The 26,923-nt window shown below is 38.6% G+C and overlaps 4 protein-coding genes across 24 annotated transcripts in view; 2 read left to right on the top strand and 2 right to left on the bottom strand.

Annotated features, from left to right (window-relative positions):
* Positions 1-904, bottom strand: part of LOC112563631 — a 39,594-nt gene extending 38,690 nt beyond the window's left edge. For 2 of the 7 annotated variants that reach the window (XM_025237801.1, XM_025237807.1), the window contains exon 1: positions 774-873. The gene's annotated coding sequence lies outside the window, so the exon portion shown is untranslated. Of the gene's footprint in view, positions 1-773 lie in introns of all 7 variants that reach the window. The other 5 variants (XM_025237800.1, XM_025237802.1, XM_025237808.1 and 2 more) reach the window with 5 other exon arrangements.
* Positions 905-13,220, top strand: LOC112563632. 6 transcript variants are annotated; one of them, XM_025237815.1, is made up of 9 exons: positions 917-973; positions 2,478-2,593; positions 3,609-3,893; positions 4,401-5,490; positions 8,889-8,975; positions 10,030-10,219; positions 10,989-11,199; positions 11,987-12,220; positions 12,653-13,220. In XM_025237815.1, the coding sequence occupies exons 3-9, from the start codon at positions 3,687-3,689 to the stop codon at positions 12,932-12,934; spliced, it is 2,301 nt and encodes a 766-aa protein (XP_025093600.1). In that variant the 5' UTR covers positions 917-973; positions 2,478-2,593; positions 3,609-3,686; the 3' UTR covers positions 12,935-13,220. The 6 variants fall into 6 exon arrangements, with proteins under 6 accessions (XP_025093599.1, XP_025093595.1, XP_025093600.1 ...); XM_025237812.1 differs by lacking the exon at positions 917-973 and adding an exon at positions 1,620-1,718; XM_025237814.1 differs by lacking the exon at positions 2,478-2,593 and having other exon boundaries at positions 905-973; positions 4,404-5,490.
* Positions 11,044-21,272, bottom strand: LOC112563634 (aquaporin-11-like). 6 transcript variants are annotated; one of them, XM_025237822.1, is made up of 5 exons: positions 21,125-21,272; positions 17,018-17,449; positions 16,438-16,633; positions 15,876-15,889; positions 11,044-11,165 (listed from the first exon to the last, which is right to left on the bottom strand). In XM_025237822.1, the coding sequence occupies exons 2-5, from the start codon at positions 17,441-17,443 to the stop codon at positions 11,136-11,138; spliced, it is 666 nt and encodes a 221-aa protein (XP_025093607.1). In that variant the 5' UTR covers positions 17,444-17,449; positions 21,125-21,272; the 3' UTR covers positions 11,044-11,135. The 6 variants fall into 6 exon arrangements, with proteins under 6 accessions (XP_025093607.1, XP_025093601.1, XP_025093602.1 ...); XM_025237816.1 differs by lacking the exons at positions 11,044-11,165; positions 15,876-15,889 and adding an exon at positions 13,583-15,757 and having other exon boundaries at positions 21,125-21,271; XM_025237817.1 differs by lacking the exons at positions 11,044-11,165; positions 15,876-15,889; positions 21,125-21,272 and adding exons at positions 13,583-15,757; positions 20,329-20,478.
* LOC112563635 (methyltransferase-like protein 27) lies at positions 18,052-26,923 on the top strand. 5 transcript variants are annotated; one of them, XR_003099089.1, is made up of 7 exons: positions 18,052-18,066; positions 18,391-18,558; positions 23,944-24,128; positions 25,156-25,282; positions 25,536-25,671; positions 25,880-25,972; positions 26,238-26,923. XR_003099089.1 is itself a non-coding variant. In XM_025237823.1 (5 exons), the coding sequence occupies exons 3-5, from the start codon at positions 25,587-25,589 to the stop codon at positions 26,423-26,425; spliced, it is 366 nt and encodes a 121-aa protein (XP_025093608.1). In that variant the 5' UTR covers positions 23,897-24,128; positions 25,156-25,282; positions 25,536-25,586; the 3' UTR covers positions 26,426-26,923. The 5 variants fall into 5 exon arrangements, 1 of the variants encoding a protein (XP_025093608.1); XR_003099090.1 differs by lacking the exon at positions 18,052-18,066 and adding an exon at positions 22,962-23,146 and having other exon boundaries at positions 18,455-18,558; XR_003099091.1 differs by lacking the exon at positions 18,052-18,066 and adding an exon at positions 22,962-23,146 and having other exon boundaries at positions 18,472-18,601.

Below are 26,923 nucleotides of genomic sequence, written 5' to 3'. Positions count from 1 at the left end.
ATAATCTCTTTCATTCATATTTTGTATTCAAACTTCTGAAAACGGAATAAAAGGTAGATTAAAGTTTTCCAGCAGCTTCAAGGAACACACATCCTTCTAATAGAACATGGAATGCAGAATGTGAAAAGAAGTAAATTCATGACACTATATGTTACTGTTTTTCTTTGATTTTTTCCAAAGTGGTCTAAAACACACTTTTTGGTAGCAGTATCTAACTCTATCTTAAATTCAATTTTTAAAAAAGAGTAACATAATTTAGTGACTATGGATGAGAGATTCCTTTCATGAAAATATTAAAACATAAACTATTGTATTCAAACCATCAATATTATCCACAACATTGCTAAAAAAAAAACAAAAACAAAAACAAACAAACAAACAAAAAAAAAAACTGCAATGAATATATGCCGCCACTTTACCCAACCCTTCTATTTCACAACTGCAGGGGAGCACAGAACATAGTACTGTAAAAGTTTACAGAACATGATAAAGGAGAAACTGAAAACGATTTCAGTCGGTAGGCATAGCTGCAGCAATTTCTCTACTTTAGCGTCTTGCGCTCTAGCGAAGCAAAAAACAAAAAAACATGCATTCATGAGTCAGAGTTTAAAGATTTCTAACTCCGATTACTACGGATCCGATACGATACACATACATAGTTTGAATGTATCAGCCCCTACCTCTGCTTCTTCGCGTTGAAACTAATCGACACATAAAAAAACCCACATTGGTCTGGAAAAATCAGGCCATAAATTTACATCTGCAATGCTTACCTGATGACTCTTACTTTTGGTGATGCTTAGAATTCCCTCGAAAGCATGCCGTTAAGACACCACGGTTCTTTTTCCGCCATGTTGCCAAAACAATCGTCACGTGATCGCGGCCTAGTGCTGAAACAGTTAGCTCCCCTGTACACAAGGCCTCGGTTCCTCCACAAGAACAAAGTTTTGTTGGATTTGCCTTCTTATCAACGGTAAATGCACTGTATAAACAATCAGATCGCTTGTAAATTATTTAGCTGACTCGATTTAACCGAGGATCTCCCATTATTCGTTGGTTTACAGATTAGCTTGAAACACTAAGACGCGTTTAACAAAACAATAATTTAAATGCATATTAATAACTAACCTGGTATAGTTAATTGAGATCGCACAGATACTTCATCATAAAGTTACAGAACATCATTTATATCTTTTTTTTTTGTAAGTTTTTATCTCTCATTTTTTACGAGCACCGAAACCAAGCTAAGTCATATAGGTCTTTTGAACATAAGTTGCCAGCATAAATTCAAAAATTAAACTTTTCAGAATTATTGTTACACTCAAATAAGTATCAAATTAACTGTACTTGATGTAATTTACTGGCAGTAGCTAGTGGTTTTATGTAGCTGCTAGATTATTGCTGTTTAAATAGTGCAATTTGAGAAAGCTATTTAACAAAGGCCAAGTCTTGCTTAATATTTTTGGTCATGACCTAGTTTTATTCCTGCTATCAAACCTGGGTGTCACTTGACTGGTCCGCGTGCATAATTTCTAATAGGTAAACCGGATACCCTTTTGAGGCCCTATGCTCCTTGAGGAGTAAAGGACTAAAGCTAAACACCGGATACCAGGTTTAAGGGGTGACAATAATTACACCAGGGAAATAGGAGGTGTTTTAAAGAAAGCACGTGTTAACTGAAGCTGATGGAACACGAACCTTGCAACTAAATAATTCTGGTGAGTGTTGATGAGTTCAACTTTCTGAAAGCGATCGTAGGGTTAGTGTGAGCTAATAGAAGAGTGATTTTTATCTGACCGATAATCATGGTCAGGTTAAACGTAAAGCCATTTTGATCTCCAAATCTTTATTTTCAATATGACTTTGATGGTCTTCAGTAGTAAGCCAATGATTGGTTCTTTCTCCTTCAGTGTTAAATCAGAGTAACAAAATCACATTTGAAGCAATAATCATATTATATGTAGAATGATATAGTTGTTTAAATTACAGTATGAATCAGTAGAATGATTTATATATTAAACATATGCACACATTCATATACAAAGCCAAATAAATTGGAGTAAATGAACAATTCTGCAGTCTTTCTTATCTTCCTTGCAAATAACAAAGTGAAATCGATTACTAATATGGATTTCATAAAATCTGCATAAATTGAAGAAACAAGACTGGAAACATGCCCTTTACCTCTCATGACTTTTGTATCAGCATTTAGCAAGAATGCCAGGCAAAAATAATGTTACAGAACTAAATGAGCTAGAAAGGACAGCTTGGCTTGGATTTTGCCCCTCTTAGAAAAAATTCTTATGGCCTAAAAATTACCAGTTTCCTAAGTATTAAATTATTCAAATCAAAATGTGTAATCTTTTGGTATTTGTTTTGTAGAATAAAAATGAGTTCAACACAAGTTTAAATTAGTGTTTGCAAACTTCTTTAACAGCTGGACATATGCAGGTTTAAAAGCATGATAAGTTTTGCAGGAATATGCTTCTACCTAGAGGTGATTTTGCACTTTGAGGGGAGAGGGTTGATCAGGCCTGACGAGAGGTGGGTCTGGTGTAATCAGACCCTCGGCTGTGAAGGGGGTCCAGCCTTGGTCAGTGGATTTTTTTTTTCCCTTATTCTTTTCTTTTTTAAAAAAAGTTTGGCATAACATTCATTATTCTGAGGATTTTTTCTATGGAAATATCCTTTAGTGTCATTTTTTTTCCTCATTTGCTGTCCAAGGTGTAAACAACTCGATGTTCAAGTAGTTACGTAGATCCCAGTGCACTTGTCCTAATGTTTGCAGTCTGTATTAGGCTACTTAATGAAATGTAGATATTGACAATCAAATTATAAGCATATTATTATAATACTGGAAAAATAATTTATGATTACAATCACAAGGGGCCCGGAGAGATTGTCTGTACCGGGACCTGTGTCAGCTCTCGGCAGCCCTGGGGATGATGAAGGTAGAAAAGTGAGGTAAAATAAAGGACATGAATAAAATACCCAAAAGCTCGGCTCTGTGAACAGACGTCACATTCAAAGATTTGAACCCTTGACATTTTGGCTCAGTGCAGTGGTGACAAGCCAGTGACAGGTTTCATGTTTGGTGCTTCTTAATTCAGAGCAATTAAGCTTTTAAAGAGAATGTTAATATTATCCCATATGCTTTTGTGTTTAGTTTTTACCATTCAAGTTTAGGTTCAGAGCACGATAAACGTGTTTTACTTTGAAGAATGGTATAGTTTTTAAGTATTTTTAAAGGGTTAGTAACATACAGCAGCATTTTGGTTCTTGAGGTAGACAAAGGGACGCAACTTTATAATTGTAGCGCTATTGCGGAGGGGCTGTCTCCCTTGCATAATGATACTTGAGTCTCCCACACATACCCTGCGGGAAGTTTTTATTTTTAATGTAGGCATCTTATTGCAACGACTCATTTTGTCATTATATTTCTCTTCCTCATTTCTTGGCGTTTAGACCAAAGAACTGTTCTGCAAGGAAGCACGAATGCCACTTCTCTAAAAGCTCGCACGCGTATCCGTTGCCTGGCGGTTCTTGGTGCCCCTTAGGACGGCCCTTGAAAACTAAAAGAAGCATAGAGATAACCCTTGTGCTTTCAGGGTACAGACGAGCACCGTGATGTACGCATACAACCAGATCATATTGAGCCGGAGGCCTGCCCCCAAGGACCACCGACCATGAATGCAGATTTCGATCTGACGCCAGCCTTAGCTCTTCGCAAGCTTGCGGTTTTGTTTGAAAGTGGGAAGTCGGAGGAATGTGCTATCCTGCTTCGTCGCCTCGCAGATGTTTCCCTCGACGCCATCTTGGAGCTGCTGCCCGTGGAGGTTCTGCATGACGGCATCCCTGCCAGCCTCCCCGTCCTGGAGGCTATCTACCTCAAGGTCATTTCAGATTTGTTTTGTTGCCCGAGCCAAACATTATTCAAATTAAACATTCCTTTTAGTTCTGTTTCGCAGCAGGCTCTCACTCGTTAGAGAAACAAGGAAGTTGATCCCAATACTTCATGAACTAAAATTCTTTGTAAAGCTGATTGAATCACTGATGAATTTATTAAATCTGTGCTCGATGCAAAAATATGGGGGAGGGAGAATGCTTTAATTCCTATCTTGGCTTATCTTTTCGGCCAAAATTAGTTGCTACTTCAATGTCAGAGCAAAGAGAAACTAATCAAGACTGAAAATGTCTCTCAGTTTAAATCTGTTGTAGTAATATTATTTCAACATCTTTGCCCCTGCGATGAAGTTTACAAGCGACCAAAAAAGCAAAACAGAGATGGACATCATGGTATAAGCAGACGTCTACTCATTCAAACAGAGAGAGAGCTTGCAACAAGAGAACGAAAGCAAGCGAAGATAAGAGTGAAATAAGCGGTTTTATATGTTTCTTAGCAGGCTTTCCAGGATGGCTGTGGGAGGCTTCCTGCCGACAAGCTCAGAGCAGAACAACTGCTGCAGCACTTGGTGGCTCTCTTTGCCCGCCAGTCTTCGTCCGCAGGTCTCGGCACAAGCGGCCCAAAGAACTGCAACCTGCACATGCCCTGCTGCCGCTCCATCTTGCGAGTCCTCATGGCACAAGATCCCTCTTTCCGCCACAACATTGCACAGAGGAAGCGGGGCGTGGAACAGTGCTTGCGGCGCATGGGGCAGCATGGGCTGGTGAGCAGTGCAGCCGGCCACCTGACGACACTGCACGACGCATTGCGGGCAGAGTTCGAACGTAAGGCCGGCCAGTTCAAGACGGCGATGACCGTTTTTGATCAGTTGCACCTTGGTTCGGGAAGGCACAATCGTCCGGAACGGCAAGGCCCCGGGAATGGGGGTACTAATGGTGGTGGCGGCGGAGTGGTAGCTGCCGCGCCGACGGAGGCCGGGCACCAGCGGTTGCTGCAGGTGACGCGAGGGGAGGTACAAGAGCGCCTTATCAAGAACAAGAGTCTGCTGACGGCCGCGGAACCCGCCGAAGAGCGCGCGCATCTGACGCGACTCTTGCGCACGCTGCGAACCCGCATCGAGTACGACAAGGCTCTGCTTTTCCACGACACAGAGCTGCGTAGGATAGGGATGACAACCTCCACTAGATCTCGCCTGCCTGCTGCCCTGGCCTCCCCTCCTTCATCTCCTGCTATCTCCGTCTCAAACTCTAAAGCCAACCATCTCTCGCCCAACCATCACTCGCCCAACCATCACCACCATCAGCAGCAGCCAGTCGCAGAAACTCTTCTTGGCTTCCGCATGGGGTACAGCGCCATCTTGCGCGTAGCCAGAGAGGTGGACGGAAGGACAAGCGCTGAAGAAGACGACGAAAACGTTGAGGACAGCAGCGCTTCGGAAAACGAGGATCAGGAAGAGGGGGAATGGGAGAGCGGGTTCCGGCCCCCTCCCCCGGCCAGCTCTCTGTCCGGGCGGCAACGTGCGACGGTGGTCAGTCTCAACAGCAGCCGAAGTCGTCACCTGAACATCAGTCTCCCAAGTTCAGCAGGTGAGAAGCCGTTTACTGGCCAACTTCTCGTCGGGCTAGTAGTCCGTTGAATTTAATATCACCTTATTTATTATGCTATGTAGGTATATAAACATACACCGCTGCTATCTTCTCCCGAAAACTTGCAAAACCCTGAAAGGATCAGTAGACGATATCACCGCACACGCGCGCACGCATTCAGACTTTAAGTGTTACATATTGTATGATAAACTTGGCTAACTTATTACATATGTAGCGTATACTTGGTTGAAGCATTACATATATTAGGTATACCTGGCAACGATATTATATACTGTGAGGTATAATTTGTTAAGGATTTGGATATTGTGAGGTACACTTGGCTAACTTATTAAATATCGTTAGATGTACTTGACTAAAGTGTTACATATTGTGAGACATACTTGCATGCCACATTTCAAGCATTTTGTCAAGTATACTTCAAAAGAGATATGAAAATGGTGTATAATCTTCTCTTATAATTTACCAGCTAGCTTATTACAGAGAGAAGTATATATTGTCTAGTTATTTCCCGGAATCTTGCAAAATCTGCAAGTATTAGTAAGTAGGGACTTATTCGTTCACTACGCGCCTGCATGACAATTTAAGCTGAAGTATGATATGCTATAAAATACATTCGCTTGCTAAATTTTAAGCTTTTTTGTCAGCCGATATACAGAAAAAAATGTGCAAATGATGGATAGCGTCTCCTTAAAATTACCAGCCGACTTGACAGGAGAGAAGGTGTTTTCAATCTTATCATTCCCGACAGCCAAGCTTGCAATGATCATATTAATGGCACACGGCTTGCGCGGATGTATTTAGACATGATCATCATTCAAATGAACTCATTAATCATAAATACTAAGCTGTAAATAAAAAAAGCTATAGTAGACGGCACATACTCTAGAAAAATGCCAAAAGATACAGTTATGAAACCGTTAAATCACTCGAGAAGTATGTGAGTTGGGAAGCAGCTGTTGATGTCTCCTGCAGGAGGTAGCGCTGGCTTTGAAGTGGTGTCGCTGCTCGTGACATAGTCACTTTGGTGACATGAGAACTGCATACAAAGCGGGGTCAAGTGTGACTTCACTTCTTAGGTGACAAGCCAAGCGGCGGTGGACAAAGTCAGCTGAAATGAACTGTGCGTTCACGAGTGCTTTCCTGGACACACGTACATGTGCCCTCTGATGAACACTGATCATTTACGAGTGGAGGTTGCCGAAGCGTTACTGCCGGTTTGATACGGGGCCACGGCAGGTCGTAATTAACTCTAATTATATAATGGATTTATTAGCCTTGAAGAAATGCCATCTTGAAAGGTGTTGATAACTCTCTCTCTTTCTTTATCTTTCACACACACACCGCTGGTATTGAGAAGCATACATACAGAGATGTATATATATGGTCGTGGATGCGTGTATGTGTGAACGCGCTCGCCTATGTGTCTGTGTGCGCGCAAGGCACGCACGGCGCCAAGACCCAGATTCGAACGAGAGATACGTAAATCCCTCAAGCTACAGAAACAAGTCACGTGACGCCCTGTGTCCGCCTGAGAGCTGGACGCACCAAGAAACACGAGTCGTGTACACTCACAAGCTGCCAGCCAGCTTTGGCAAGCAATCAATGGCGACACATGAGCCGACCCCACACTTGGAGAGTTGTTCCCACGCTGACTGATAACCATGTCGCCAGAAGGGAAGTCGGCGTTTTGAGGAACTTGCAGGCAGTGTGGGAGTTGCTCGCAGCCTGCTTGCTTCGTTTTGCCTATATTGGTTAATTCTTGGACAATTTCACCGTGCAAAGTTAATAATGTTTTCATCGTGGTATGGAACTGTACGAAGGTCGATTAAACGGCGTAAGTATTTAGTTTTCTTGCTTATAGGAAATTTCAATAGAAGTATGTTTGTTAGTTTTTTTTTCCCCTGCGTTTTTAGTTGATCTTGTTTGAAATGGTTTTAAAAATTAAAGAAATATGAAGCTAAAGAAAAGTTCGTATCCCAGTCATCTGTCAGTTACAACGGGCATGTGTCCAATTATCAAATAGAGATTAATAAGTCATAGCTTATTTTGAGAACTTTAAGGTAATAATTAGCAAGTGTTGCGTCTACTTCTGAAGTCGACACCTCCACCGGATTTCCAGATCAGTAGCTCACATACTTCAGTGATGGGAGATTCACGAATGGTGTAGCCGTGGTTGGGTCTGGACAGGATTATTTGTTAATCGGACATGATCAGAAAGATGTTTGAGACTGCATGGATAAGCTGGAACTCCAAAACAGCCCGAGCAGAATGTTTATGGGTAACGGGTGCTGTCAAGAGATAATATGAACATTTATTCTGGTGGGTTTGCTAAAGCAGAAGAAAGAAAACGAAATGTTGTGATTGGATATAAACACAGGCAGCAGAGTGGATTTCAGCCTTTGGCTCTGCAGAGAACCACGCCTGTATCTGTGCTGTATCTACGCCTGTATCTGTATCTGCGGCAAAGTAGTAAGCTATCTCGGCGTGTCTCGTCCTGCTCGTCTGCGTGGCCCAACCCTAACCTCCTTCCCCAACCTAACACAAGTCCACGCAGAAAGAGGGAACAGTTACGAGCTGTGGTTGTACGTTCCGCGATCCGTTAGGTAGCCAAACCTAATTAGTCATGATGAGTGTTCGACGATGTATCTCCCGTAGACCAAACAAGCCCTCGAAATGAACAATATGATGCTGTTTTTTTTTCGAGACAGTGTGTAAATCTGTCGCCGAATTACAATGTAATGAATCTTTCATGGACCGAATAAAATCACAGACTGGCTTCGACTAGTAGGAAGTTCACTAACTTATCCATCGCATGCTCAGTTATCAGTTTCACTTTCATCCAAATATTTGTGTATGACATATTTGCTTAACATTGATTTTTATAGCCATATTCTGTCTGCTATCGTCGGCATTGGAACTGGTTAAATGTACAGATACCAGGAAAATAGACAGGCTGACAATTAGGTGGTAGAGCTTTAAGTGAGTATTATTTCACTAGCTCAATTAAGGAAGAATGAATATATCTCGTCGCCATGTATCAAAGGGGATATAAATACATGTCTTAGTTTTGATTAACGGTCTCCGATGTGCTCAAGCTGTACTTAAAGAGCTCTTTATTGTGTGCATCAGACTAACATATTTTGAAGCATAATGGCCGTCCCCTTCATTATCAAACGCAGTGGGCTTCAATTAGAGCCGAAAGACTTCTTGTAACATACGGTGTGATAAATGGCTTTGTTGTGACGATGGTGGTGGTAATGTACATTTTCAATGTGTGCGATGTTAGCTGTATCCACGAACTAAATCAGAACTTGTCTTATTTATCGCGCTTAGGGATTGTTCAGGGACCTTTAATTAACCCTTAGTGGACCTTTCAGGGCGCCATCGGAGTCGCCAGCTGACGGGGTCAAGAGGTCGCAACAAGGATGCTGGCATGCAAGCAACGCCTGTTATGGAGGCTGAGGGTGAGTGCCTTTGACCTCGCAAGAAATCTTAGACTTTCTTCATAGGGTAGAAAATGTTTCTGATCCCGTGGAGCGACGAATATATCAGAAATTGTTTCGAACGATGTCCGTTCCGTTAATGGAGGGTAAATATTAGTCGAAACAAAATTTTGATGTTGGTTAAGTCACTTATCCCGACAAAATGAGGTCTTATAGTATCCACAAAAGGTCAGCATTTCTAAATTTTATCTGTGATTAAGTGAGCGAACCAAAAATAAAATTGTTTTGGCATTGCTAGACTGCGGCCAGTCGTCGACTGTTCAAAGCAAGTAAACTTAGGGTTTTCCCCGAGATGGCGGCATGTACCAAACCCGTATGATTCACCTCTGCTGAAAGTGCACTTCTACATTTCCGGGCCTTCTACAGAAGTGCGCGCAGGCGTCAGTTTAAGCGCAAACATCTGAACCTAATGGTCTTTTTTCTTTAGCAAACGTACAGGTCTTCTCATTGTCTTTTTCAGTACATCAGAATTCATCGCAGAAATTTTAATAACCGAAAGCACGGGTGTGTGTGCATATATTTAAGAGATGGGATGGTTAATACAGTCACTCATGTCACTGATCCTTTAAGACCTTTGCCAGCGTTAAATTTGTGGACACCAGTGATGTGTTTTCTTCAGGGAAGTGGAGGGAAGATTTTTTAAATTCATATCTTACAAACTTACTGACACTGAGAACTTTGTAATTAAGATAGTTTTCAATGGTAGGTCCATTATGAATAAATTGGAATAAATGTCATAGAGCTTACAGCAAAGGAAATGATAATAATCCTGGAAGTGAGTTCAATGCACATTAACACATGAGAAATATAAGCAGTTTGCAAAATATAAACCCAAAAGGTTAGTAGAGAGGATAAGAGGTGCAAGACCACTAGAAAAGCACACCAACTACTGGAGATGTTCATCAAAGAGATGTCTTAAGGCACCTTGGCTGTCAGTCATGTAACTGTGTGTGCAAGTCACAATATCTTAATTCAGTTATTTTTTTTTTTTTTTTTTTTTTCACTATGCATGCAGGTGAAGTCAGTGGTGAAGATAAACAGACCAAGAGCATGATGGCATCAGAGCCATGCTTAGCAACAGCTGCTGGTAATGTCGCTAGTACCTCTGTCCTTCAGCAGGAGATCTCATACCTTCAGCAAGAATTATCTGTGGCTCGTGACAGAATTCAGTGCTTGCAAGCACAGGAAAAACAGCTTCGAGAGTGGTAAATGATTCTTGGTTACTCTTGAATGTTCTGAGAAAATGTGAAAGTTCATGGTGTTTGGTATCATGTTCATATATTGCAAAACATTCATCCCAAGTTCACCATCTTGCGCTGTAAAGTAAATGAGCAGCCAAACATTTGAGAGCATCATGGATTTTCTGTCTTAAGATCTTGGATGTAGTTTTTGACATGATTGAGGTTTTTGGTTTTGTTTTGGTTCTTGCTGTTCATGTTTGCGTGAAAAATTAAAACTAATTTTCATGCATGAGTATTACACAATTGGCTGTTTCCATGTAGGTACAGATTTTACAGATTTTGCTTTTGTCACTATATTTTTCCAATTTGTTTAACTTTTTGACACACATTTGCATTTATTCAAGAAGCTAATATCTTGGTTCTTTTGTTTTATGCTGCACTGGACTTGTCCACTGTTTTGAAGTTGTGGAATGTGTAGTAAAATGATATTTAGGCAGAACAGATTGATAGCTTATTTTTTACTAGTTTGAGAAATTGCAGTATTGAAGTAGGGTTCTTTTCATTTTATGTAAAAATATATTTCCATATAGAAAATGCTTGGCAGCATGTTTCCTCTAAACTGACACATATGCATTGATCAGAATTAAAGTGTACCAGCAGAAAGAACTATTGTATAACAAAAGTATCTGTAGCTTCCCTTGCGTTTAGTACTTAAGCATTATCCACTTTACAATGACCATTTCGTTGTTCAAATTTTTAATTTGCCTGATGTTTACAAGGATTTAAATTGCAGCTTATCAAATCATGCTCATCAGCAGTTTCAAATGGGCAATCAGCAGTTTGAGGACTTGACTCTTGGCTCACAGCGCCCAACAGCATTGATTCGACGCTTTGGTGATCTCTACCTAGATGGTCGAGTGGATGCCCTGGATTCTTTGGATCAGATGACACTACTTAAAGACCTTGATGCCTTGAAAATCAAAATTCTCTTCTCAATTGTTGTTGTAAGTTTTCCTGACAGCTTTTATGAATGACTAAAGTAAAGAGTTATCAGTATGTCTCCAGACATGTCCACTTCGGGTTACAGGTGTCAGTAAGAACAAGTTAAATTAGACTTAATAAACACAACAGGAAATAAAACATATAATTCATCACTAGAAGTTATAAATACAGGGTTAGTACTATTAATTTCTTCATAGTGATAAGCTAAGATTGCATTTTATGACTGTATAGTAGTTTTAAGAGCAAAAACATGCATTTATATCAGCAGTATGCTCATTGATATGTGAAAAACATGCAGAATATTAATTTATGCCGTTCATTGTGATGATAGGGAAAGGGTGTAAAAAAACCAGGAGTCATTTTTAATTGTTTTACCCCTAACAGCATGCTCTGTTTCTGTCAAATATTTGATATTTTTCAAGTAAAGATTTGATAAATGTTTAAAATATTGATTAATGTTAATTCTTTAAAGACCAACCTGAATGGGTTTTTTGCAGATATTGATAGATATAGCCAATATAAAACTAACTTTAAAAGCCTTTAAAACCCAGCAATTCATTATCCAGTAACAAATTACCCAATTCACAATGGAATTAATGAGCTCTGTGAACAGTATATGTCATGCTGTTATTAATAGCCATGCAACAAAAAATGTTTTTGTTATATATATAAAATTCTCGTTTAAAAAAACGTCATCATCAAATTGAAAGATCTGTTCTATTTTGAAGCAGAAAAGTATACTACATTGTGTGGACATTTCTGTTATGATGGACTGGATGTTTTGTACAGTTAGCTTTCAAGGCTGCTCAGCAAAATCTGAATGAACTGAGGGGTCAGCTTTGTCATCTTCTGCATCTGCCATTATCACCTGCAGCCAACCAGCACCAAGACCTACAGCAGTTTCCTCAACAGAACATTATCTCATCATCCCATACTTCTTACCTAACTGCAGAAATGGAGATGCACATCACAAAATACTTGTGCAAGACAGCTGACACATTTGACATCTCCGAACTGGTGTTTGTACGTTCTTTTATTCTCAGACATGAAGACTGAGCAATTGTCTTCTATTTTTATACCCATTAATATGCTGCCAGCTGAATATGTGTTGGTGGAAATGTGATAAGAGACAATTATGATTGCTTTGACACTGATATATTACCTGTTGCAAGTGTATTACTGACAAAGGTATTTCAGTATTTTCCCTGGCTATAATAAGCACAAATTTTTGTCTACCATCTTTATCAATTTTAGGAGTTGAAGGGAGGAAAATTTCTAGTTCTGTATTAGGCAGCTTTGTTTTGTATAACTGCTATTATCTCATGATGCCTATATCTCATAAGTTTAAAAGAAGTTTAAAATTGAAGACACTTTTTTTATAACATGCAAAATGAACTTTCAGACCATCCAGTTTCTTAGTGTCATTGTGCATAAAGAATTTTTTTAATGTTGCAGGATGTGAGCCAACAAATCTACAATACACTTTATGACTATCCTTGCCTAAGGGCATGCCCGGGACTTTTGGATTACATTTCACAATGTGTTCGCTTGGCTTGGGGACTCAGTGTGCAACGAAAGCCATACACTATCAATTATGATGCTCACAAGTTTGACAGTAGCATGTACACACGTTTTCACACATCTGATCCCAATTCTGAAGAGATCAAAACTTTCTTGTGGCCTTCACTTATAGATTCTCTGGGTAGGTGTGCATCAAAGGGGGTTGTAATTACCTGATTTTTCTCCTTGTCACTTGGCCATCAATATTACTGTGATATCTCTTAACATCCTTATCCAAATGGCTTCTACAAGTACATCTCCAGTAGAAAATATTCTCCCTAAGAAATACATTTGTTTAGTCTGGGCCTAATCTTTTATCTATCTGACCAAAATCTAGTGGTCAGTTTGTTTTGTTTTTTGTTGTCGGGGGGGGGGGGGGGAGAATTGGTGTTTATGCGGAGCCAGCAACTAAGCCTAATTTATGGCAAGGCAGCCAGCCCTGTAAAGCGATACCACATGCAGAGAAAGAACAGAGTGCCCGAGATGAGAGCTTAACCCAGGACAGCCAATCTTCACTGTATTGGTGACAGGCGCTAACCATTCTGCCACCTCCCTGTGGGGTGGGGGGAGTAAAATACTTTTGATCTTGACTTTGGTAGTTAAGCTAAATATGTAGTATTGTTATTATTACCTGTAAATTGCCTGTTTTACTATAGCATTCAGTATTTATATGACTGATACCTAGACAAGATAACATTCCCATTTATCTATAGCACTGGTAGTGGTTTATTTACCATGACTTAGATGATCGGAGGTGATACATCTTATGCCAACAAGATAAAATACCCTTATATTGTATACAAGCACACATGCATAAACACAATATTACAACTGTAATTTTTTTAATAATGAATTTGATGATTCTTAAAAATCAAAGTAACTGGAGCGATGAGATCAATATATTGAGGTGAAGATTATCAAAAAATATGTGAGCAGTGTCTTTAACCTCTGTCTTATACAGACTTTCTTAGTTTAATGATCACCCTATATTAATATTTTAGAAAAAATAACAGCTGGGATGCACAGTCTGAAAGAAGTTAAAGCCTTTGCATCACTTGTTTTGACTTTGAAAGGACAGGGATTCCTCCCTCCTGTTTTGCTGCATATTGTTATATGCTTGTTTACCTGATGTGAGATTTATATTAAATTACATGTATATATACATTCATATGTTCTGCCAATTCATTTTTAAAATTTGGATATATATACACTTTCTTGAACACATATTGAAAAAAAGACATCTTCTTTGTGGCTGAGTATACATACTGAAATAGAGGTGAAAAGGATCAAGATAAAATGATCTATCACATGGATGGGCCACATAAATTAGCATTTATAAACCATCATAATTTATTTGCCAAGGAACATGTCTTGATGATGGCTTTCACTTCCAAACTCGCATATGCCACTACTCTGTATACCCAAGAAATTACTCCATTCAAATATATGTGCACGCGCACACTTTACCTTCCACAAAAAACACACACTTCAAAAAATTGCAGTCAACTTTTAGTCTTAACTTGTGCCACAGCAGAGTTGAGGAAGGCTACTGCTCTGGCAAAATCTTTTTCAGGCAGGATGTTCTGGCCTGGACATCTATACCTGACTCCAGATGGTATACAACAAAATAGGCTATTGGCTGAGTGGGATGTGTTGGCCACAATCTTGCAAGCCCTCTTCAAACTGCACTAGGCGTAGATCACAGCCAATAGTTCTGCTAGCTGCATTCACCACCTGGTCAAGTTGACTTTCTGCTTCTAAGTGGCGCTGTCATACCAAATGGTGATTGAGAATGTCAGCATTCTCTCGATCACTGCCCGCCGGACCCAAAATTCCCTCCTAAGGCCAAACTATTGTGATAACTCAAATTAAACTGTGATTTTGTTTGACACAAAGCCTGCTCTGGATATGGAAAGTTTCAAGCTCATTAAGTTTGTTTTTTTAAACAGAGGCCTGTTTTTCTTTATTAGCAGGATAGTGATCAATGACACTTTCTTACTGCTTATTAAACTGCTAGAAGAAAAGTAGAAACTTGAGCAAAGAATTACAGTTCAAGGGGTACAAAAACAAAAGATTCCTACTTTACTACCATTTTTAGACCTTTGCAGGTATCTTACTCTACTGTATTCATTTTTCTAAATGTACAGATCTCCAGGTCTTCCTATCAATGCACACCCATTGCATACTTTTGTCACTAATTTTTTTTTTTTATCTTTTTCAGTTTTACACATCAAATAACAAAGAGGAATACATATCACAGTTGCACGTGGAAATTGCTATAACTTAACAAAAAAACAAGCACTGCAGTAGCATATAGGTTAAAATAATAATTAGGAACTAGTCATGCTGTGCAATTTCTATAGTTTGAAGCGAAGTAAAACAATTATTAACAATCCTTACACAGTGATCTCAAGAACTTTATGCATTACTAAATAATGCAACACATTAACAATGTTGCTAAATATGTTATATTTTATTTTTTACTGTAAATAACTAGCAAACATCCTAAGAAACATTATATCACAAAAGGTGAGACTTAAGTATTTTAAAAACTCAAAGATCTGGAGTTACTTCTGAACTTTCTTTGAATTTCCGTTTTTACAAGTGTCCTTAAGATTTAAATGCTCACTTGTTTCATCACTCAAACTTAATGTGAGCTTAAACATACTGAAGTGAAGATGTAAGGTTATGAAATTAGATTATTCATCAATATCAATCTGAAAATGGTTCTTAAAAAAACATGGAAGAAGCTTGTAACATGATAATGGGTGATGTATTCATATTTTAAAAAGCCCAATTACTCATTTTTCTTTAGTGATTTGTCAAATACATTATGTATTCCCAGGATCTGACCAGACTTTAAGACAAGCCCCAAGTAGCAGCCCAGAAAGGGAGCACACCAATACACAAACAGGTGTTCTAATGTGCTGGTACCCTCACATGCCCATGACATGCCAGATGCCATAGCAGGGTGCATGTACATGCCAGTCAGATGGACTCCTACCAAATAAAAGCAAATGAAAACATGCAGCCAATGGGAGCACAACATAATCACACACAAACTAATAAAAATTTCATTCTGTGCAAGGAAACATTTCAGATAATGTTAAAAACATACCTTATCCCTCTCAACTATGCTTACAAAAATTCAAATACTGCTGAAACTTCAATCAAACATTGATAAGACGTCATTGCTCTTAAAAGTGATAATGCAGTGGTATTCAATCTAGTTCTTATCAGAATGACAACAGGTTTGTCCAACTGCAATGGGGCTTCTACTTCTAGTAATAACTTAAAACTGACCACAGTTAAGCATATTAACAAAATGAAAGCAGCGTATTCATGACAACCACAAAAGAGGTTTTTAAGCGCAGCATCACAACCTTCAATACTTAACCAACAGATATTTTTAAAAATACTTGTTTGATTCAAACAGTGATCTAATTACTCTTGAGAAGTAGTAACCATCTAGTATGTTTTGTCACCTCTGCCTAGCCAAAGTGCTTCCAGTTTTACCATTATGTACATTTCTTTCACAGAAATGAAAAGTGAAAATATAAACTTTGTAATTCTGAGACTAATGCATTAGATATAACAAACATGGTGACAAACCTCCTAGTTTTAAAAACTAAGTGAAACACTTATTAACTAGAAAACCTGATTACTACTAAGTGACTTACCTCCACACACAAGAAGACAGCTATTTAAGACCTTTATACCACGGTCCAGAAAAGAGTTTTCGAACAGACGAAATGCAGACAGCCAAACATCAAATAGCACTCCAGCGAACTCTATTACAAAGCCCATGGTGACAGACACCTTCAGGTCTGTTGCACACATCGTTCTGCGTAGCAGTTGCTTATGGTGTGATGTCGTCTTCAGAATAAAGATTGAGGGAGGCATTAATTCAAACCACAGGAAAGGGGAGAAATTCTACAATGTTATGTTCAAGTCTTCTATTAGTCTGGTCCAAAGCTAAAAGATTCATGTGTAATGTACAAACTGATTCAAAGGAAATCTAACATTTTTACATTTTATCCACCATTAGAATCATTAAAAAAATTATAGAACATATACAATTGTTTTGCCTGCTACTGTTTCAAGTTAATTTATCTTGCAAAAATACTAAAGCATATAATCTGTATTAAAACATCTTGGCTTTTTTCTGCTTTTGGTTATTTCATAACATTCTCCTTCTTATTTTTATAGTCTGTAGTGAGAAAACTATAAAATTGATGGTTCGTAAGACTTAACACTTACCTCCATTAAGCACACCAGTAACACCAACCACCATGAGAGGAATGCAGCCATGATTTGAACAACAACTCGTTTTGCAAATTTACCAGCAGTTTCTTCCCCTTTAAGAAATTTTATGAAAACACCAAGTGGGGATGCACAACCATCAAAATACTGTAAAGTAAGCATGACCAATGGTACAGCAGCAACAAGATAGCCAGTATGACCATACAGTTGGCGTGTTGTTCCATGGCCATATGGATAGGAACATATAGCCAGGGTGATAAAAAAGTCTGCAGCAAATACATACAAACTCTTTGGCAGCAGTTTTTTTGAGAGCCTTTGAAGACTAAGGCATGTCATAAATATCAAGAAGTAGATAGTAACAGAACCAATGATAGCAGGTACTTCTTCTATTCCAGCAAATGTTTTCCACACTTTCTTGATCATGGCTGTCTGTCAAACAAAAAAAAAAAAAGTTTCATTACAATGGGATAGAAATCACTTCCTCATGTTGTACACTATTGATATAAATATATTCATCTTTTTATGCAAACATGATACCGAGAAAGGTTATACTATGTCCTATAAGTTTCAAAATAAAAATTGATCAATCAATAAATTCCAATCTTCATTTAATTCTACTTTTTACAATTCAGTTTCTAGCTCATCTGCAAAAAAGTGAACATGGGTGGGTGGGTTTGCTGTTTTACTATACTATGCTATGCTAAATTATAATTCTTGGAACTTCCTGAAATCATAAAAATGTTCTGTATCTTTATTTGAAAACTATTCACAAAATAAAAGAAATTAAGAGCCTAGACTGGGGTAGGTGATTTAACACTTGCGATGAGGGGCCTGATTGGGGTTTTATTATGAAGAGCAGACGTGTAAAGCAAAAGAAGTGGCATTAAACTAACATTGAACTTAGAACCCAATTTCAGGGTAGGTAAGACTAATCTCTAATTAAGAAGTGCGTGTTAAAAAACTAAACCATATGCAGAATAAATATTTTAATGGGAGGAGCACTACCACCTACGGACTAAGCAGACCTCGATCTGCAAAGCCATAAGGTATGAAGACGAAACACAAGACCTCTGCGCATATGCACTAGATTTTCTCTATTTCTATACATGTCTGTGGTTAAATTTATGGCAACAATGGAGATAAAATCGCAACATGACCGATACTAAATAAACTGAATAATATTTTTTTAAAAATCAAAGCTTACTCGATCTGTTCTGTTAGGTAGCGTTAAAAAACTGTTTTAATCTTTGTGCTCCTTTCTTTTTATTGAAAAGACACCGTTACTATTTTGCGGATTTAAATAGAGTAAATCTATAATTATTCCCATGGTTTATCATGCCTAACATCCACGTTGTGTTGCCCTGCCCCAGACTATGCATGAGGAGTGAACCGAGATGACGCATGTCCGACCAAGAGTAATGGTTCTTGATCACAGTTATCCGCGGCAGCCATCGTCACCCACTGCAATGAAAACTGGTCCAGAGTTTAAATCTCACCTTGGGACACTGTATGTACACGAGCTCCTATATACGTCTGTGGTATGTGACACCTGTGGGATTGGCCATTGAGGATTTTCTTCTGGTACTCTTTTTTTAATGCTTTTTTTAAGTAAAGCGCTTATTTGAGTTAAACTTTAATGGTGGGGAAAATCGCTATATAAATAATATTTATTTCTCTGGTTGCCTCATCTCCATCATCCCTGTCCCTAAAAATCCCCTCAAGCACTTTCCGGTTAAAGAAACTATATACATGTAACCTACAATTAAAGGACCAGTAATCGATTAGCTTTCGAGCAGCATGGTCGATATAGATGCTGAGTCAAGAACTGCGCAACATCTAGAGAAGCTGATTGAAGGGCCCTACAGCAGGGATGCCCAACCTACGGCCCGCGGGCCATATCCGGCCCGCGAAGCTTCTGCCCACAGTAAAGGAAATCGGCATGTTAGTAATAAAGAAAACCTAAGAAAAAAAAAAAAACGAAAAAAGGGAAAGAAGTATTTATCCCTACGCAGGGGCGTCTCTAATCTTTCGATGGATTTCATTCTAGATTTTCGTCTTGGAGGAACCAAGAACGAGGACGCCGCATTCCACAGGGGATTATGATCTTTTGATTGATTAATATTTGAATCAGTCGTTAAGAGATTGAAAATACAGACTCCGGGCTTTCTTATAGCAAGTATAAAACAATGGGGTTCTGACAAGGAAGCATACGAAGCAGCGTTTGAATTTCGTCATTTTCTGTGGAAATCAGAACGGATCGCCTTGGGGTACTCGATTAAAATGTATTTTCAGACAATTTCTAACTTTTATTTTAACAGACACTTCAAATATCTCATTAATTACTACATAATAATGGTAAGTACACTTGCTTCTAATAAAATGGTATCTGTTCTACGTTTTTTTTCTTTTTTGTATTTTTTGCGGTGAAGTGGCCCGCGACACGGCTGTCCCAAATGGATATGCCCGCTGGCCGAAAAAGGTTGGCATCACTGCCCTACAGCATAACCATTTTTGTTATCTTGAAATGAAAAAAAAAAAGGGGAAAACTGATAGCCAGACAAAAAAAAAAAAAAAAACAAAGTTCAAATGCAAAAGAGCTTAGTGGTTAAAACTATCTTGAGCTCAGACAATTTGTGAATGGTATATATGTATACTTAAATAACCCTCAAAGAACGCGATTAAACATTTTTTTAGTTATTGACAGAATACGCTGACAACTGTTATGGATTTTACTGAATCACAATTTCTTTTTAGCAGAGTCCTCTGTTATTTCCTCAAAAGTGTGCAGATGTATATGTTTGAAGACAATATACACATTATATTTTATAAGGAATTTTTACTTTAGCTTAATTTAAGGACGAATTTATAATATTAGGCTCATGCATATGTCAACATGCTTGCAAGCTGGTTGCCTATTCTTCAAATTACTATTATCTATTACCTTGTAATGTCAAGAACGGTTGCAGTTGGCTTACTGTTTAAACATAAAGATGCATGTAGCAACAGAGGATAAGATTTAAAAGCTTATTAATTGTGATTTAGTAATATATATGTACCTTCGTGTTTATGCGATACAAACAGTGAGAAGGGGAAGGAAAAAAGAGGAGAATTAATGTAAATGGTGTGAGTTCTGAATAATCGACTCCACCACTGTGCATTGTACAAAGCCTAGCAATGGTTTTAAAACCTGGCTTATCAAAAGTATAAATTACTCATCAAATGTGTTTACATCTCCCCTTGAAAGGTGATCAAGGAAGGCAACTCTCGCAACAACAAAAAAATAGATTACGCTGGTTCCACGCACAGACCTTTATGATCTAAGTCTGTGGTTGCACGCCACATACGTCGTGGATGTTGCGTCGTCTGTCTTTGACCAGTGGCACAAATACATTTCAATAATTTTCACGATGTGAAAAGGTCAGACTTCCGCTTTAAAAAGTATGCTTCAGGAGTGACTTCCCTTATCTTAGTATCGTGACAATAATAATAACGAGTAGCTGCAAGGCTTAATCTGAAGTTCTATAAATTTTTATCGTTACCTCTATGTCCTTTTTGAATAAACTTCAACTTAAATCGGTTTCTTTTACTTAAGACTAGGACAACCACCGCTTTAGTTCGAAATTAATTGTAGCTCGGTCATGGGCACAGAATTTGAGCATATAGTAATGCATTTTTATGCATGCGGTGTTATTTTAATTTTAGTGCTTCGGATAGAGAATGAATTTACTCATTCCTCGTATTTTCAATTTGTCGCTTTTACACTAATATTTATATATAGGTACAGCCTTAGCGAACGACAAAACTATGTGGCCTCATTTAGAGGCCTCTACGAAAGTCATGGACTACACGTCTTATGCTCTATATATTAGTAGCAAAAATTGGAAAGATGCAATTGTACAAATCAAAACGAGTGAATGAAGCACTTATTTTGCACGTGTCCCTACCCTACGCATTACCCGCACGCAGAATTTAACTTTATATCGTGGCAGGATATTATGCAAGCCATGTATAACTGATATTACTGATTTACTCTATAGTATACGTTGAATAATAAAAAAAAAAAAATCTACGTTCAGACTGGACAGTAGAATGGGATGTTCTTACCGAAAGCTTTCAGTCGCGATTGTGTGTATACACAGCCTCCGCTGTCGAAAGACACCCGCTGCCCTCGTCTTATCAGCATTACACAAATGTAACATGACACGTCAGTAGCATGCCGGCTATATATAAGCTACGTGTGACAGAAGTCTGATCTCTGATTGGACCTGGCCTGGCCACACGAGTGAGGCCCGAGAAATCATTTTGGTCTGGCCCGTGCTGTGTACCTCAGTGTACAATTCAGACCTAGAAATGTCCATTATCCTTTCATAGATTCCCAAAAGATGAGCAAATAAAGAAGCTTTGGCTTGTAAAAACATTGTTTAGGGGAATAGTTAACTTTATTTGTGCATGTGCAAGCATGATTACGTGTAGAGACTTTATAAATGAGACAAAACAAATTGGATGCACACCAGGCCGAATCTTGTAGACCTTGTTTAAATTCTGAGTGCTTATAATAATTCAGGATGTTGAAGAGACTATACTATTTCAAATACTTTAGACGAAGTTCCACATCATGTGTGTCACTACCATTGCAGCAAACATCAATAAAATGAAAAATCTTACAAAGAATCGTTTAAAAAGTCAAGGAAATAAGTTCAAGTAATGGTTATAGATGTACACTCTTATATAGCATTTCTTAATTTTAGAGAAACTCGTAATCAAATGTTGCATTCTGTATTTTAAATGCGCGCTCATAGAAAAATCGAAGTGTGCACTCGTGCAGTAAAAAGTAGTTGGGAGGATGGAATTGGTATGTTACACCGACCCAGCAACTGTAAGGTCAGGCACAGCTTTCTTATCGCGTAACGTTTCGAGTAACATGCCTCACGTGTCACGAGAAAGATAACAAACATGGCGTACCTAGAAAAATAAAAAGGACATCCCTCGACCTCCACTGTCGTCTGCTCCACACTCGACACTACAAACCGGCGCCAAAAAAAAAACTCAATATCCCTAGCACGCGGTTCTCTAAAGGCAGCTGGTTATTGGCACACTACTCCATGCCCGACACGTACTAATACAAATAGGTGCAGCGAAAAAAATCCACATCACGTGGTTAAAGCACGAACAAGTTCCTTATTAACGGCATACAACTTCACGCCCCACTCCCTTTTGAAAAATCTTACACGAGCTGTCCCTCGTTCCCCGTTCTTCAAAAAGCATTGACCGACTTATGACGTACATCCGTTACCCTTTAAGAAAGCTTTGCGATGCAAAGCAGCCAGCCCTGTAAACTTGGTCCATACAGAAGAAGGACAGAGTACCCGAGACGAGATCTGAACCCAAGACAACCAATCCTCACGGTATTTCGCCATCGGACTGCCCTAGTCTGTAATAGACAGAAGTTCCAGTCAATCTATTATTAGAAAGAGAAATTGATCGATTGATATAAATGGAAGAATCACAAATAAACAATAAAACAAGATTACAATAAACATATAACATCCTGTGTTGTTGGTCCAAAAACATCAGACTGGTTAGGATTAGTTTTCTTGAGAAGTAAAAAAACGTTAGACAATGTTCAGAGGGCTGGAATACGACATGAACCAAGAGAGTGTGCACGGCACAGAGATGCAGGACACGTCCACAGACCCCATCTTGTCCCTGCATCTTATATTATCTTTAACCCGCTTCAACAAATCCGTCGCGCAAACTTAAGAGATTAGGAAAGGTTCGACATGACAAGGGGATGGTCGGATATGATTGCAAGGAGAGTAAGAACTCTCTCGCAGAAGTGGAAGGGCCGCCATCTTGATGTTGTCTCGAGGCATGTATAGATATCCACAAAAAAAGCTTATTAACACCACAATACATAGCTTCGTCCACGTATTTTTTTCAGATTCTCACATCTCACATCCCAATGCCATATGTGATAAGAGGAAACTGTTGACTAACACTGTGTACACAAAGAAAGGCGAACACATGACCTCGTCACTCTTCTCGTCTGAGCGCCCTTAACCTTCTATTATGCCAAATTGTTTGTCATCGACACTGAACCAATCACCTGTCTTGCGACACCTCCAGGTATTCCACTTGAAGTGTGTAGTAAGTAAAATTATAGCTATTCTATCAGTGGTGAAGGAAATTCAGTTATGAACCTGACCTTCGCAGTATCGCACCGTCTCTGTCACGTGACTTGTTTCATGGCGGATGCTCCAGGCTAATGCTAGACCCCCTTTTATGTAAATAGTAAACACTACGAAAGTAAGTGTTTGTTTTCAACGTTATATTATTTTTATCAATTATTCATGCTCAATTTTCAATAAAGTAATAGAAATACAGAAATAATAGTATTCATGTTTGTATGCTGGAATATTTGATGCTTACTGTAAGGAAAAGTTAATTAGTGTAAATTTGGAATTAAAACTTGTTTCTGCTGTATGTCATATTTATGTATACTTTAACTCGATATTTTTCGCCAGCCTGGTAAACCCAGACTTGGTTATTGTGTATGTTCCTAAATGTATTCTTTAAATCATTGACGGGTGTCGACAGTGGATATAGTGGAAAAGTTATTTATGTTGTCTCGTCTACCAATGGCCCTAAAGTCTTTATCCACTCTTTTCAGCCGTGAAATATCCTCCTTTTACTTCAATGGCATCTTCACTCATTCCTTTTCTGTGCGCTCAGTGCAACGTCTCAGCAAGTAACTCTGATCTTCCCCCTCTGACCTATAATTTGCATGAATCTTACAGTCACATTTTGAACCAGTACTATATGTATGATTCATTTGGAATCTGACCGACTTTACGGACGTTGTTGTGCACGTTGATTACAAAAAACTCACCTGTCAGGTGCCCCCATCTGTCATTTTCCCTCAGAGAGACTAGACTTGCCTTCCACAACTCGCAAGGAAAACTGTCAAAGAAAATGGAAAAAACAGAAGAGAAGGAGGTTCAGTGGAAAGATTTGCAGTACATTGACAAGTGTACTAAAACCAGATTTGACAGCAGTTGAAGTGAACACCTTCTACAACGAATGGGCAAGCAGCGGTACGTATGAACAGGTGGGTGTCGTCCTGTACAAAGGTAACAGAGTGAACGGTTTCAGGAACTGTTTACGGAAAATGACTAAATGCTGTTTGACTTTGGTTAGAAGTGAGCTTACCTAGTTTTCTTAATAAGAAAATGTATTGTTGTTGTTATTATAATAGGCTTGTGGATTTTAACGTTTATTAGTAGTTTTTTTTTAAATTTTGGATTGCTGCTCTTGTTTTTGGACTGTTGTTATCTGAATACGCATTGTCATTAATAGGGCTTTGCATACCCCAGCTTCTACTCAAAATTAGCTAGTTTTCATTGTCAGATTAATTAAATACCTTCGTGAAGTTTAAAAAACGTGTATACAACGGTAACTACAAATCACTTGCAGGAGAGAGCAATACACTACAATACAATCTTACCAGGGGTGAAAAAGAAAAATGATGGGTTTGATATCTGAGAGAAAAAAAAAACTTGGGTAAGAGGCGTGTTTAATAATATAAAGTGTTAATCTTCTATGACGACATCTGCGATCAGCTGATGGTGGATGATGATAACTACTGTTGAAACAAGTGAATGAAGAGCGAGTGAACTTCGAACTCTGGAGAAAGAGTGTGAAAAAGACAGTATGAGAGAGCGAGGTTTTGTTGATCGTTAGAACTGTTGCTGGAAATGAGAGAGGAAAATTACGGAAAGAGAGAAAAAAAGAAAAGGAGAATTAGAGTGAGACTTTATTGTGCTGAAAGAGGGTGTGAAACTGACATGATAATAATTAATGATGGTCGTTGCGGCGATTTGAAGGCCGATATAAACAAGGAGAGAGAAAAAATGAGTTTGATTGAGTTTGGGTTTGACGAGTACTTATTTGACTATTACTTCCCATAATTTTTACTGTTAGTACCCCGTAACTGTGGTGAAAGAATAAAATATCTCGAAACTTTGGTAAACTATGACGAAACAATGTTTTGCACATACCGTGTTTACAGTTTAAATGTATGATTTATGTCGCAGTTGGTATGTAAATCGCCACCGACAAGAAATTATTCTTTTCAGATTCTGACACCAACGGTATGGCTGCCCACTGGTGCTGCGACAAGCCCTGGTTGACCTCTACCCAGCCAACAGGGAGGCTGTCAGGGTCTTGGAAATTGGAGCGGGAACAGGACTTGCAGGAAAGCTGGTGAGATGGATTGATTAAAGACGAGGCGACGGATGTTGGTAAACGTGTGTGTGTGTGTGTGTGGAAAAGAGACTACAGCTGTTAGGTTGGTATCAATCACCTCCAGTGTATCTACTGCCATGTTTTCCCATGATGGTCTCTCAATAGTTGGTCTCTGCATTTTGTGAGCTGTACGTGCAAGAAAACAGGTGTGACTAATTGAAACAAAGTTGCGCTCTGTGTTTGTGGTTATTTTATTTATTTATTTTTTAAGCTATACGACGTCGGGTTCACAAACCTGGATGCCCTAGATCCTGCCGTGGAAATGCTGGATGTTGCAAGGAAGAAGGGTATCTACCGACAATTCTTTAATGTGGCCCTCACTGCCGAGCCCGTTGACCTACCAGCTGGTGGGTGAAAATGGAAAACGCACGCATGCACGCACAGCGAGTGGGAGAAAGAAGGAGAGAGTTCGCTTAAGAAATAAATATGTTTTTAAGTAGATACTTTTTTGTAATTTATATACGCCATCTTGGAATGTTAAACAGAAAACCAATAAACTCACTAATACGGATTAATTATATGCCAGCATGATTGTCGTATGTTATTTTATTTCAGATACATATGACGCTGTAGTACTGGTAGGAGTGATTTTATATGGACATTTGCCTTGCGATGCCTTTTTGGAGATGACAAGACTCGTAAAATCAGGTTCGACTACAAATTCTCTCTCTCTCTAACCAGCTTTTCAACATCTTTAACTTTCCACTCCACTGGACTTCAATGTCAATCCGCTCTTAATTGGGGGGTGTAGTGCATATATTGTATATATGGGAATAGATTGTAATTCATCTTTCTTTTCTAATGTACCTTAAAAAACTTTTTATAGTTCAGATATATTAATTTGTTTCATAGTGGTCAATTGTGGGTAGCTGTGTCACGATTCAGTTTATTATCAGAAGCATCCTTTACACAGGAGGATACATCGTCAACTGCATGCGAGCCGACTACCTCCAAGATATCCCGGAGTACGCCGAGCGCTGGGAAACACTAATGACCCGCATGATCCAAGAAAACACGTGGAAGGTCGTCAAATATGAAAAGTACCCCAACCATTTTCTGGGCAGGGATGGTCTGCTCATGGTTTTTCAAGTTAACAAGTGAACTTGCGTGGAAAAATCCTCGACGATTAAAGCAAACATCTCGAGAAAATTTAATATACTAGCTTAATTTGACCATAACCAAAAGGAGAAAAAAAAGATGTAGTTTATGATTATCCATCATGGTGTTCACGGTTGTGGCTTAGTATACTAAACTTATAAAGTTCCTTTCTTGTGTTACTGAAATGAGACCTCACGGCATGAGGCACCTTGTGTAAAGAACTCTTATACCTGTACATGCAGGTTTCGCCAGAAACTATATGATATGAATGACAATAACCACGAAAACTTACTGTGAGATAAATACTAGTGTAGTGCTATTTTCTGTCTTTTAGTTGGAATATTGTATTTATTTGCGATAAAAAAAAATTTATATACATATATATAAGGCAGAAAAAAATGTCTGTTGCAAGGTAAAATCTGTTGTCCTCCATCAAAGTATTAAAAGAATATTGCTGAATACCATTTATAACCTAATAAATATTATGTCTGTATAATTTTA

This window comes from Pomacea canaliculata, linkage group LG5, assembly GCF_003073045.1.
Source record: "Pomacea canaliculata isolate SZHN2017 linkage group LG5, ASM307304v1, whole genome shotgun sequence".
Classification (NCBI taxonomy): Eukaryota; Metazoa; Mollusca; class Gastropoda; order Architaenioglossa; family Ampullariidae; genus Pomacea; species Pomacea canaliculata.
The sequence above is the reverse complement of the archived record's forward strand: the minus strand, read 5'-3'. Positions and strand labels throughout refer to the sequence as shown.